This window comes from Helobdella robusta (assembly GCF_000326865.2).
Source record: "Helobdella robusta unplaced genomic scaffold HELROscaffold_80, whole genome shotgun sequence".
Taxonomy (NCBI): domain Eukaryota; kingdom Metazoa; phylum Annelida; class Clitellata; order Rhynchobdellida; family Glossiphoniidae; genus Helobdella; species Helobdella robusta.
This window is the reverse complement of record NW_008705460.1, coordinates 361,476-374,959: the sequence shown is the minus strand read 5'-3', so window position 1 is coordinate 374,959 and position 13,484 is coordinate 361,476. Positions and strand designations below refer to the sequence as shown.

At 33.3% G+C, this 13,484-nt stretch overlaps 2 protein-coding genes across 2 annotated transcripts; both read left to right on the top strand.

Moving 5' to 3' along the window:
* Positions 1-1,104: 1,104 nt before the first annotated feature.
* Positions 1,105-2,271, top strand: HELRODRAFT_182109 (hypothetical protein; the record flags this gene model as incomplete). Its single annotated transcript, XM_009032410.1, has 2 exons — positions 1,105-1,286; positions 2,034-2,271. 2 exons carry the CDS (start codon positions 1,105-1,107, stop codon positions 2,269-2,271), a joined length of 420 nt encoding a protein of 139 aa, XP_009030658.1.
* Positions 2,272-8,805: 6,534 nt separating this feature from the next.
* Positions 8,806-11,423, top strand: HELRODRAFT_182108 (hypothetical protein; the record flags this gene model as incomplete). The annotated part of the gene is made up of 3 exons (XM_009032409.1): positions 8,806-8,928; positions 9,859-9,904; positions 11,239-11,423. The coding sequence occupies 3 exons, from the start codon at positions 8,806-8,808 to the stop codon at positions 11,421-11,423; spliced, it is 354 nt and encodes a 117-aa protein (XP_009030657.1).
* Between the last annotated feature and the right edge of the window lie 2,061 nt (positions 11,424-13,484).

The window sequence follows — 13,484 nt, the reverse complement described above, 5'->3', positions numbered from 1 at the left end:
CAGATTGGAGTACCTTCAAAAACCATTTTGATAAACGCTGCAACTACAGTTTGTGGGAAAACCGGTACAAAACGCCAGCGTAAATGGGACACTTGGTGGTGGAATGACAGTGTAAACAATTTAATAGCTGAAAATAAAGCTGCATACAAGCAATGGCAAAAATCAAAGTCTCTTGATGACCATAAAATTTTCCGTGAGAAGAACAACTATGCAAGACGTCAAGTTGCACTGGCTCAGACAGATCAGTGCAGAAAGTGGCTCACTAAAAGCAAAGGTGAACAAATGAAATCTCTGTATCGTATAGCAAAACAAGCAAAGCGTACGAAACAAAACATAGTTGGTGCCTCATGTATCAAAAACGACAAAAATGAGATGGTTCTTGAACAAGATGAGAGAATACTTGATTGATTGATTGACTGACTGACCTGACTGACTGGCTGATTGATTGATTGAAGAAGAATCGCTATCTCAATCAGACCCACTAGTCTTCCGAAGATATCTAAGTTCCCTTATAATTTCAGTGGTCCTGGTTCATGGCCACAAATTTTTCTGATTCAGAAAGGTGTTTCATAACAAAATAAAGATTTGAAAATTTGGCTGAGCCAAATTTAATTAACAGTAGCAGAGAAGGACGCAATTTAACCAAAGATTGATTCTATAAAGTTCTCAAAAATGGACAAAAAAAAAATGGTTAGCCTATAATGAAAATAATATAGCTCTCTATTGTATTCCCTGCAAGCTGTTTCCACACTTAGCTTCAAATCTAATATCTTCTTTAGCTAAAGAAAAAGGACTTACCAATTGGAAAAAACTCAGTGAAAAGTTGTTTGAACATGAAAATTCATCTAACCACAAACTTTGCTTTTGCTCTTTGAAAACTTTAGAATCTTGTTTAGTAAATGGAAGTATTGATGCAGAACTCCAAAATCAGATCCATCAAGAACAGTTGCACTGGAAAGCGGTATTTTCTCTGTATTATTATTGTTGTTCTATTCTTGGCAAAACAAGGGAGTCCATTTTGAGGAACTAAAGAAAACTGTGATTTCAGTGATCCACCCATCTGGTGGAAAGTCCTGAACACAGTTGAACTTATTTCTTGTTATAATGCCCCTTTTCAACAACACATTGAGTGGCATAGGAAAGGACAAATATCAAGATGAGTTTCTAGAAATTATTGCTAATAACATAAAGCAAAGAATAATACAAGACATTTTGGATGCAAAATATTTTTCCTTAACATTTGTCTGCACTCCAGGTATCAGTCACAGTGAACAAATGACTCAGACGTCAAAAAAGATACAACGGAAATAGAAGAAAGTTTTATTGATTTTTTCCCAGTTAGTGACAAAACAGGTGAAAGTCTCAGTCAAGAAATTAAAAAATAATTTTTCCCGCCATATTTGCCCCATGACAATGGGGCAAATATGGCGGGAAAATAGTCCAGTCCAGATTATTGCAGAAAAAAAACTGGCATATTCTGTTTCGTGTGCTGCACACTCTCTCAATTTGGTTGGTGCTAATGCAGCCGGTGCTATTATCAAGGCTGAGAACTTTTTCGGAACAGTGTGTATTCTTTTTTGCAGCTTCAACTTCACGCTGGGAAGTTCTTAAAAAAATGTGCTGATAACATAGATGCCAAAAAGCAAAACAAGATGGTCTGCAAGATTAGATGCGGTCGAAGTGGTATATAAACATTATAGTAAAGTGATGCAGGCTCTAGAAAATCATAGAAGTCATGATCTTTCAACTCCTCAAACTGTGAGTGAAACTTTTAAAAAATGTTGAAAAACTTGAATTGAAAACAAACCCTAACCCTTACCATCAGGTCAGCTTTTGGTATGCATTGTTAAAAAAGATTAACCACGCAAACAAATTTTTACAAAAAAGAGATTTAACGGTAGATTTGGCTGCCCGAAACCTCAAAGGTCTTTAACATTCATGAAGTCTTGCGTGAGTTTGCCCCATCTGAGGCCATTGCAGATGGTAAATTGTTAGCAAAAATGAATAATGTAACATTCGAATTTTCAAAAAAGGGACCAAGAAAGAAAAAAAATGCCTGATGAGTTGTGTAACAGTGAAGCTCTTGCAAGTGTTGAAAATGTGTACCAAGTGGCTATGTTAGAAATCATTGACCGGATGATTACAGAACTTAGTGACAGATTTAAAGCTTTGAATAATGTAAACAGCATGTTTGGATTTTTGAGTGGTGTTAAAATTGAAAAAATGCAGATAGCAGATTTAAGAAGAATTGGCAAATATATACTCAGCTGATCTCAATAATTCAACTTTGAAATAGAAAGTTTTAAGCATCACGCTTTGACAGTTGACAAGTTTGAAAAAAGCCACATCAAAAGAAATGTTAACTCTCATTTATAAAAATAAATTAGAAGAAGGCTACCCTAAAATCACTACTGCATTGAGAATGTTTCTCACATTGCCTGTCACAGTGTCATCTGGAGAACAAAGTTTCAGCAAACTCAAAATCATAAAAAAACTACATGAGAAGTACAATGGGGCAGGAAAGACTTTCCAATCTAAGCATAATTTCAATCAAACACAAACGAGCATCCCTTGTCAATTTTGATGATATCATCAATACATTCGCAGCTAAAAAAAACTAGAATTTGTTTTTAATGTAATGTACAAAACAACTACTTGATACGTGGACGCTGCAATATAAACAAAGTTTTTCACTTTTTAATGTTTTATAACTACAGTTGTTTTTTTTTATGTGTTAACATGTATATTGATATTAAAATAAAACATTTTAATAAGAAACATGTTGTATCTAATTAAAAAAACTGCATTTAAACAACAGCTTACGGTAATAGCTTAACAATAACGTGGTAGGGGGCGGCACACTGAGTTTTGCCCCACCCTCAGGCAAATACGCTAGTTCCGGCCCTGGTGCAGTGGTAAACATTGGGCGATAAAGGAGGTTTTTGGAAATTGCTTACGGAAAAAAGAAATGAAAAATCTGTTGATGACAAAGTGTGTGTGGTGCGGCGTCCATAGATCAAAATTAGGATGGATGTCTACAAGTAGCTGCGTTAGTGAAGTTGAACAAACATTTCAGAAACTAGCACTTTCTTTACTTTTCTGCACTTCGCACTAGAAAGTTTAAAGATATTGCGGAAAACAATAATTGTTGCCTAACGTCACTGCCAAAACTCTTTAAGGTTAAATTCCAACATGTTGAATGCAGTTTTGACATCATGGCATTGCCTGGTTATCTTTTTCAAAATTTGCAAAAACAAAGAAGCCAGCGGTTACATCGCATTCCTGCTAGATATCAACAATCTTAAATTTATTGTTTTTCTGGCGAACACACTTGCCGTTTTCAGCAGGCATCAAAACGGCTTCAATCGTTTTGCCTTATATTTGTTTTTTATTTCACTTTTCGCCTTTTATTTCATACAAGTTAATTTTTAATTTTTCAAGTTGAAGATTGGTTTCAAAATACATCCTGATTCAGTTACAAACAATAACTTAAAAATAAATAAGTATATATATTATCGGATTATTTAGATACCATTCTTTAATTACACACACACACATGTGTTAAGTGTCTATCTTTAGTGTTTATATTTCTAGTCAATTTGTATTTATAAGAAAAAATTGATTGATATGATATGAATGCAAACACTATATATACTCTACTATAAGAATTCCCAAAAATGTCAATGTACTTTATTCATGTCATCGAAGATTCTGGTACTGGACTTTAAACAATTTGTTAATGTACAAAAAACTCAATGTCGAGCGATCACTTTCAAACAGATAAAGATTATAGATTTAAGAAAGTTAGTTATAAAAATCAGAAAAATAAAATCCGACCCGAGTAGAAACCAAATTAACAATCACCCAATGTACGAGCAGTAAAAACAGTCAATATTCAATAAAAACAAAGATACTTTGGCTCACACAAACAGTGGCGGATCTAGAAAACTTTTACAGGAGATGGTCAAAATTTTAAAAGATTTAAACCTTGAAATTTGATAGGGGGCCCAAAAACTAACCAAATTTGCACTAGCTTGCGACCTATTTTTACTCATCGTGCCGATTTTCGACTTGAAACGGTTTTCCTGGGGTAAAAACTGAGTTTTAATGACTTATTAAAAATACTGCTAACAACGGTGGTTGAACCCTCTGGATTCACCATTCCACATAGGAGTAAGAGAAACTTTTAGAAAGACACGACGTTAGGCTAGTGGGATAGCAGGTCAAATGCTTGAAGTTTGCATTTCTTCGGTGACTTTTAAAAAAATGGTAAACGATGCATAATTTTTGAAAACCTCATTTATATTGGTAACTCTTTTTTCTGAAATTTAAAAAAGAAAAGAATAATTTTTAAGTTGGGCCAAAAAATTGATGAAACAAAGTATTTTTTTTGTATTGTTACTATTATTAGTATTTTTCTCAAATTTTCTAGAACTAGAAAAATATTAATAAAAACATTCACTTGAGTTAGATTAGATTTAAAAAAAAGGTTTATTTAATTCTTCATTTTAGACAAATAAAGAATAAAGATGTCTTAGGTTCTTTATCTCTTATACAGAACGTTACATCCAGAAAAATTCTTAGTTTCCACGTCCCTCTTACTCACCTAACCTGTTGGAAAATTAAAAATCTGATGAACTCATATTGTTTGTGAGCCAAGCATTCGTTCTAAATCAAAGTTAGGGAGTCAATGAATCCTTTCCACCAAACTTTCCTTTTTTCATTCTGATCTTCTACTTTCGCTTAGTTCGTTAGTTTTTAGCCATCATTTTTCTTTACATCAATCAATCTTCGTTTAGCGTCCAGGGACCTAGTTTCCCGAGATAAGACGTTGTTTTCTTTGCCATCAATTTTTTGCGCCAAACTAGGCGATCAGTTGTATCCATTTCATTCAAATTTAGAGCTTTTATGTCTTGCTCGATTGTTTGCGACCAGAACTTCTTTGGACGGTCTTTGGGACGTGTGCCAGGTACTTCAACATCTGCAAGAGAAGTTATGACACTGTTTCCACTTCGTTTGAGATGACCAAATCACCGCAGACGGTGTTGCCGGCATTCGTCCTTTATATCATCTAAACCAGCATCACGCAGGATTTCGGTTGATTTGATGTGGTCCTTCAGACTAATTCGTTGCATCTATCGGAGCATTTTCATGTCGGTTCGTTGAAGTTGTTGTTCCAGTTTGGCTGTCATTGGCCATGTTTCTGTACCATATAACAAGACCGGACGTATCACAGATTTATAAAATCTTGATCTTAGTGGTAGTGGAATGTTACGCCGCATCAATATATAGGCAAGGAGATATCATTTATTCCAGGCTGCACGTATATGTGCTCGAACGGCAGCTTCAGCTGTTCCAGTACAATCCAGAACATCCCCTAGATATTGAAACGATGTGACTTTCTATATTTTAATGGCTTCAAAAACAGTGCTATTTTGAATTTGTTGTTGTGGATTGATGCAAGCAGGACAAACTAAATTGGACACCACTGGTTACACTGCCGACACTTGATTGAATTGTTACCTACACCAGCTTTACAAACCATTTATTCCAGGCTGCACGTAAGCGTCTTCAGCTGTTCCAGTACAATCCAGAATATCCCCTAGATATTGAAACGATGTGACTTTCTCTACCTTAATGGCTTCAAAAACAGTGCTATTTCGAATTTGTTGTTGTAGATTGATGCAAGCAGGACAAACAAAATTGGACACTTTAGATAAAGTACCAATTATTTTTGAACAACGTTTGTGACACTACTACTGCTGACACTTGGTTGAAATGTTACTTACACCAGCTTTACAAACTGAACAGGGCCATCGTCCAGTAGCTGTGGATTGGATGGGTTCAAAAGTGTTCATTGCTTTGGTTTTGCTGATGTTGACTTTGAATCCATGATCGGCGAGTCTGGTGTTCCAACCTTCAAACCTCTGTGCTGCATTCTGCTCAGACGTGGCTGTTAAAACGATATCATCAGCATATATTAGATTCCAAGTATCACCAGTGCGTATCGGTTTTGTGATTTCTTTCATCACAGTTATAAATAACAGTGGACTGAGAATCGAGCCTTGGTGAACTCCAACGATGTTATTAAATGCATCTGTGTTTCCAACCGTTGTGCTGACGAGAGTCTTAGTATTCGTATACATTTCCATCACAAGTCGAACAAGATATTCTGGAATGAGTTGTGGACGTAGACTCCACCTGATTGCTTCACGGGGAGCTTGTATAGAGGAACTGTCATGCTATAGTTCCATTCAGTCGGCATTGAGCAATTTCTCCAGACTTCACGGCAAAGTTGTAGTAACGTTTGGATACTTGCAGTACCAGATGCTTTGATAATGTCATTGTGAGTCCAGAGGGCCCTGCTGTCTTTCCATCCTTCATAGCTTTAAGAGCTTCTGTAAGCTCCTCTACAGTGATGTCTGGAATCTGGCCTTCGATGGGTGAAGCGTCAAAGTTGACATTGATGGAATTTGTCTCATTTAACAAACGGTTGAAGTATTCTCTCCACTGTAGCTTTATCTCATCTTGTTCAAGAACCATCTCATTTTTGTCGTTTTTGATACATGAAACACCGTCTTTTTTCGTACGCTTTGCTTGTTTTGCTATACGATACAGAGATTCCATTTGTTCACCTTTGCTTTTAGTGAGCCATTTAGTCATTTTCCTTCACATCGCTATATTTAAAGACACATAAAGTTTAGTTTCCAAAAAAAGTGCTTTTTTCCGAATAAATAAATAAATAAATAAATAACTGCATAACTTATCACATTTTTTTAGTTTGAAATTTTTTTATTTGCTTCACAAAAGTAACATCATTTTTCGTTATCGCTGATGTCAGTCCCTTGGTTTTGCTATTTCCTTAAAGTTTATACTAAAGTTCTATAATTATAGCAATCATACTATTATAATAATAATGATAATAACAACAGCAGTTAAGAGCTTTGTAGCAACAGCAAAAGTACCGTAACAATACATACTAGAAACCACACACACGCACGTACGCATAATGGGACAAAAAAACAAATTCTCCCGCCTAACCTTTATATAACAGGCTACATGAAGAAGCACTTAATTCAAATAACGTGTTGACGACACCAAATATTGTTATTTTTTACGTTGTATACGTAAGTATAATGTAAGAATGGAGTCACAAAATTTTTTATCTATTTATTCAACATATCACTCAAAAAACTTTTAATAACAGATCCATCAGCTTGGTTGTTTAATTGCTTTTGAACTTTTCCCACTAAAAAATTAAGGATTTTTTTTTTTCCCTTTTTATATAATATGACCTGAAAATAATTATTTTTTTTTAAATTTACACAATAAGTTATTAGTTTTTTAATAGTTATGTTTAAGATTATTATAAACACTATTATCAAACATTTAAAATATACAATGAAAAATTAACATGAATCAGACTAAAATCTAATTGTAAACTAAAACCAGATTAAATTAAAACCAACTTTAAATTAAAATCAAACCCTACTAATCAATCAATCTTCGTTTTGCGTCCAGAGACCCGGTTTCCCGAGGTAGAACGTTAAACAAAAATTAAATTAACATCAAGCTTAGCATAGTCGTCATAAAATTCTTAAATCGTAAATAAACTACTATTATTAATCTTAACAACAGCGTATCTATCTAGACAAAGTTGAGGAGGCCAAAACGACGAACTTTGCAAGGTGGGGTGAGAATTTAATCAAATGTTTGCTGGTGTGGCCAGAATTAGCTTGGCAACATTTTTTTGCTTATCATGCCAATTTTGTACTTAAAACGGTGTTTTCCTGTTTAAAAACTTTCTTCTGCTGACATTAATAAAAACACTGAAACGCTGCATACAACGGGTGCTAGATCCACCACCAATCTCATGCTTTGACTTTAAAACATAAAGTTGATTAAACATTAAAGTGATTTGAAATTTGATTTAAAACATTTTCATCGCCAAGCTTTTTTATTTTTCTTTTCTGGATGTACCCCTTGATTTATTATTTGCAAAACTTAATATAGCATTTTTTTACTATTATTATTTAACTTAATAATAAAAATAAATTGTAAATCAAAGCATTTTGTTTCCCTTCTGCTTAAAATGATTATGTCAATAAGGTAAATGTAATTTTCGATTTTCATAATGCCAGGCAAAGGCGTCTAGAGAAGAGGGGAGGAGGCAAATGCCTCCACTTTGACTTATGGAGGAATTTTTTCCGTTAAATCACATTTCAAGAAAACGAACCAAATATTTTAAACGGTTTAAGATCACATTCTTATTCTAAGTTGGCTGAATCATCATCGAATGAAAGTAAAAAGTCCTACTGTTGCATTGTCTTGAACTATGTAAGAAAATAAACAATTCGTATTAAAATTAGCATGAAAATTTTAAAATTGGTTTAAAATATTATTGGTTCCATATCCAATTCAGTGTAGGGTATATCTATTGATATCGCCTCAGCGGCAAGACTGCATTCATCAATTTGACATCGTTAGTAGAAATGCGGATTCGATATGGAAAAAATAAACAATATGTGATGAGTGGTAATCATTCGCTAAAGCACACGGTATCAGCCTTGAACTGAAATTTGAAAGTCGCCGGGTCAAAGAGAAAATGTTTGATGAACGTTTCAGAGACGAATGTTTAGTTGGGCTTAATAAAATGAAAAATGAATGTTTTTTAATTGTTTTGGATGAATTGAATCAAAAAAATGAAAAGTAGATCTGAGCAGCAAAAATTTGTTTTTATTAAAGAATTTTTCGTTATTCACTCCCGAAACACTTTTAAGCAGCCAATGCGTAAATGCTGGCAAAATGGAAACTGTTGCAACTGAACTAAGTGATTCTGGAATAGAAGTCGACAATATGGCATTTAAAGAAGCTCAGATGAATGTTGCTAACAAATGCAACAATAGCAGTTATATAAATCCACTCAATGTTCTTCATCAGTTATCCAGTCATTGCTGATGTTTTATAAAATATTTGTTTTTTTTCTCTATCAAGAACCTCTGCAGGAGGGCTTTGAGTAAGCTCAAAATTATAAAAACCAAAAACCAACGACGGTCTACAACGACATATATTATTTATTTGCGTTGATGACAATCGCAACATAGAAAGAATATTGCTATTTCATTATCATGTCTTTCTTCGTTGATGACAATCGCAACGTACAAAAATGTTGCTACTACATCATCATGTCTTTTTTTGTTTTACAATTATTATTCTTAAATTTTGACAAGTGTTATGTTATGTTTGAATATTTTTATTTTCTATTTTCAATTAAAGTTTAAAAAATACTGTTGTACGTTTTATTTTCCCTGTTTAAAGTTGTTCCTTTTTTTTCACATGTAGTTACCTTTGCCTAATGATAAAAATTTTTGTTGCTATCAAAAAAACATTGTTAATAACGTCATTGGGTTGTGTTCACTTTCCGTGCATATATAAAAAATTCTAATACTAAATTGAACCGCGGGAAATTTTTGCCTCCAACATTTGGAGGGAATAGACGCCCCTGATGCCAAGGATTGACAGGTTTAAATCGAAATTAGCCTTAACTGTATAAAACTGTTCAAAATTATTTTAAAAAATTCATATTTAACTTTTGATGCTTTGCAAAGCAAAGATAATTTTTTAAATTTAAAAAATTTAAAATTTAAATTAAATGAATACAACTGATCATCTATTTGGCGCAAAAAATTTATGGCAAAGAAAACAACGTCCTACCTCGGAAAACTGGGTCTCTGGACGCTAAACGAAGATTGATTACAAAGCAAAGAGAAGCAAATTAAAATAATATCCCGTTACAAATTTTGTATCGTTCAATAATGAAAAGTTATAAAATTAGTGTGAAATAAAAATGTCTAACAGCTTCAGGACATCCAGAAAGGACATCAAAACATGTACTTTTTAAAAGGTTTTCATCTTTATACAAATGCCAACTATTTTCAGCAACCAAACTTTTACAGTCTTCAATATTCCCATTAATAGCACACTCCAAAATCTACAAAATATGCACAAAGTGTAAAGATCAGTTAAGTAATATATCAACATTAAAAACTTGTTTAAATATTGGTTATACCGCACTCTGACCAGAGATTATTTTTAAAAATTCATGTAAATTAGCTTAATTTCTAATTCACATTTATGGTGAAATTAAAACCTAGTCGACTTCTCTACCTTTTTGATTTTTATTTCTTAACCACATTTTCTTAAATATTTAATGTCTAATTTTATCTTTATTTTATTTATTTCATTTAATGTCTATTTTTATATTTTTTAGCCAAAATTGTAATTTGATAACATTGATATTGCGTAAGACTGAAAGATTTCAAAAAATCAGTTTAAAGGAGTTTGAAAAACATAAACTACAAGTCTCGTTCCAAATATTTTGGACCATACTACATCGGTTGACACTTGATGCAACTTTTCATGTCAAAAATTGTTTTTGAAGGAAGAGACTTTATGCAACTAAAAGTTTACTGAGGAAAAAGTTGACTACAATGGCACCTGTTTAATACATCGAACTTGTTATACCCTCGTTAAAGTTTTGTAAATCAGCCCGGAGTATAAGAAAAGTATTGCTAAATGTAGCTGTGTATTAGATCGACAGTGAGTTCAACAAAATAATTTTCCTAAAGTCCCTTTACAATAAAAATCACATCCATGGCGTTGGTGCCATCCAAAAACCAAGAATTTGTTTAGTTACATGCTTGGTCAAACTTTTATTAATAGGGTTATCAACCGTCCTCTTTCTGGAGGACAAGTTTTCTTTTTAACAGGATTGTCCTCTGTCCTCCCCCACCTTATTAAATTTTGCTGAAAGTCCTCCTTCACATAATTTTCATTCAAATGTAAAACATAACCTTTTTTTCAAAATTTGTATAACTCATTATTATAAGTATTGAAGTTTGAAGTTTTGTTTGGCCAAGTAAAACTTTATTGACTAGATTTGAGTCAGCATAAGTCTTTGAATATAATTTATATATATATATATATATATATATATCTATATGAAGTTTTCATATCTTCATTTCGTTTGTTTTTTTTTCTTTTAAAATAAACGTCTTTTCATAGTTGAAGCAAAATTAACTTTTAGTTGAGTTGCCTGTTGCATCACTTCACTCATGTTCTGCCATTTATTTTTAATTTTTTAAATTCGAGGCACTGTCAATACATAAGTTTTTTGGCCGGAATAATAGAAGAAGGGATAAACTGTTTTTATTTAATATCTGTTTATTTTTTTTTTAGAAATTCGAGTCATAATTAAACCTAAAAAAAAGTGCAAATTCAACGAAAATATGCGACTTAATTTAAAAATGTTCAAAGCCATTGAAAATGAGGAGGCAGAATGCACTGTTCGTAATCTGAAAATTAATTTAAGTTACAAGGGAACAACAGCTCTGGAAAATCATATAAATTGCGATGCTCACTAAAAAAGATTGAAGCAGTATATTTGTCATCTAAAATTCAAAATTTTTTCCTAGTTCCTAATTCAAAAACATAAATCCTAGTATCCGCCGATGAGCTCACTTTAGCATACCACACAGTCAACCACCACTTTAGCTTCAAAAGTCGGGATCGCTCAATCAAATTATATTCAAAGACTTATGCTGACTCAAATCTAGTCAATAAAGTTTTACTTGGCCAAACAAAATATGAAGCAATTTGTCAAAGAAATTCTTGGACCTTAGTCAAATACAATTTTAATCTGAGTTGTAATGATTTTTATAACGAAATTGTTAACAACACAAAACTTTTGACACAAGTTTCAAAAACAGAGAAATATAACGCCTAATTTTTTATCAATTATTCTTTTTGTTTTTGTTTAAATAGAAATTTTTTTTCACTCGTTTGTTTTCACTATATCAAAATTCTAAGTATATCGATGTCGATACAAATTTGTCCTTCCCTGAGGTATGACTGAATTGGTAACCCTATTTATTAATTATTTAATCTAATTAATTATTATTGAGCGGCGCGATGGCGTAATGGTTAAGGTGCCTGCATTGTTGATGCAGTGCCCGGGTTCGAATGCAAAGAGATCTTCACCTATCACATTCAAAACCGTGTGATGCGTTGATTCGCGTGTATTTATACACTGTATGTTTGTTGTAATAACCTCCGAGAAATATCTAAGAGAGAACAATAACAACAACAATAACAACAACAATAATAATAATAGATAAAAAACACGGGTAATTTTTGTGATTACTACAGCTGGGGTAGTTATCTTTTTGTTTTAAAATGTAAACGACAACATTTCTAACTCATGATACACAAACTATAAATGCTTTTACAAGCAATTGTCGGTATTTTGCCCAACACGTGCTGTTGAATGTAATCTAGTTTCATAAGTTTCGTAATCTAGGCTTTATCTCTGATTCTAGCCTGTGTTATTCTTTTCAGATTAATTTTTAATTATAAAGATTTATCTAGAATTGATTATTGTAACTCGCTCTATTATGGTCTTCCTGATCTTACACTCTATCGTTTAAGTAAAGCTTTTCATTCGTCCAGTTGCTCGTGCGTCTTTCTTTTCTCATATATCTCCATATCTTGTTCTCTTGCACAGGCTTCCTATAAAATATATAATAATTTTTAAAATTTGCACATTTATGTATAAGTCTCAATTTAAATTATTTCCTAAGTACTTATCAGATATATTAATTGTATCTAAACGCGGCGGTTTACGATCGTCTTCTTGTTCTCACTTCTTATTAACTCGTGTTAAACAATCTTTTGCTAAATCAATCAATCTTCGTTTAGCGTCCAGAGACCCAGTTCCCCCGTGGTAGGACGTTGTTTTCTTGGCCATCAACTTTTTGCGCCAAATTAGACGATCAGTTGTATCCATTTCATTCAAATTTAGAGCTTTCATGTCTAGCTCGATTGTTTGCGACCAGGATTTCTTTGGACGGCTTTTAGGGCGTGTGCCAGGTACTTCAACATCTGCAAGAAAAGTTATGGCACTGTTTCCACTTCGTTTGACATGACCAAACCACCGCAGACTGTGTTGCCGGCATCCGTCCTTTATATCATCTAAACCAGCACGACGCAGAATTTGATGTGGTCCTTCGGACTAATTCGTTGCATCCAACGAAGCATTTTCATGTCGGTTCGTTGAAGTTGTTGTTCCAGTTTGGCTGTCATTGGCCATGTTTCTGCACCATATAACAACACCGGAAGTATCACAGATTCATAAAGTTTTGATCGTAGTGGTAGTGGGATGTTACGCCGCATCAATATAGAAACAAGGAGATGTAATTTATTCCAGGTTGCACGTATGCGTACTCGAACGGCAGCTTCAGCTGTTCCAGTACAATCCAGAACATCCCCTAAATATTGAAACGATGTGACTTTCTCTACTTTAATGGCTTCTTGAACATTGGTATTTCGAATTTGTTGTTGTGGATTGATGCAAACAGGACAAACAAAATTAGACACTTTAGATAAAGTAAAACTCTTTTGCTAAATCTGCATTTTCTTTTTCTGGC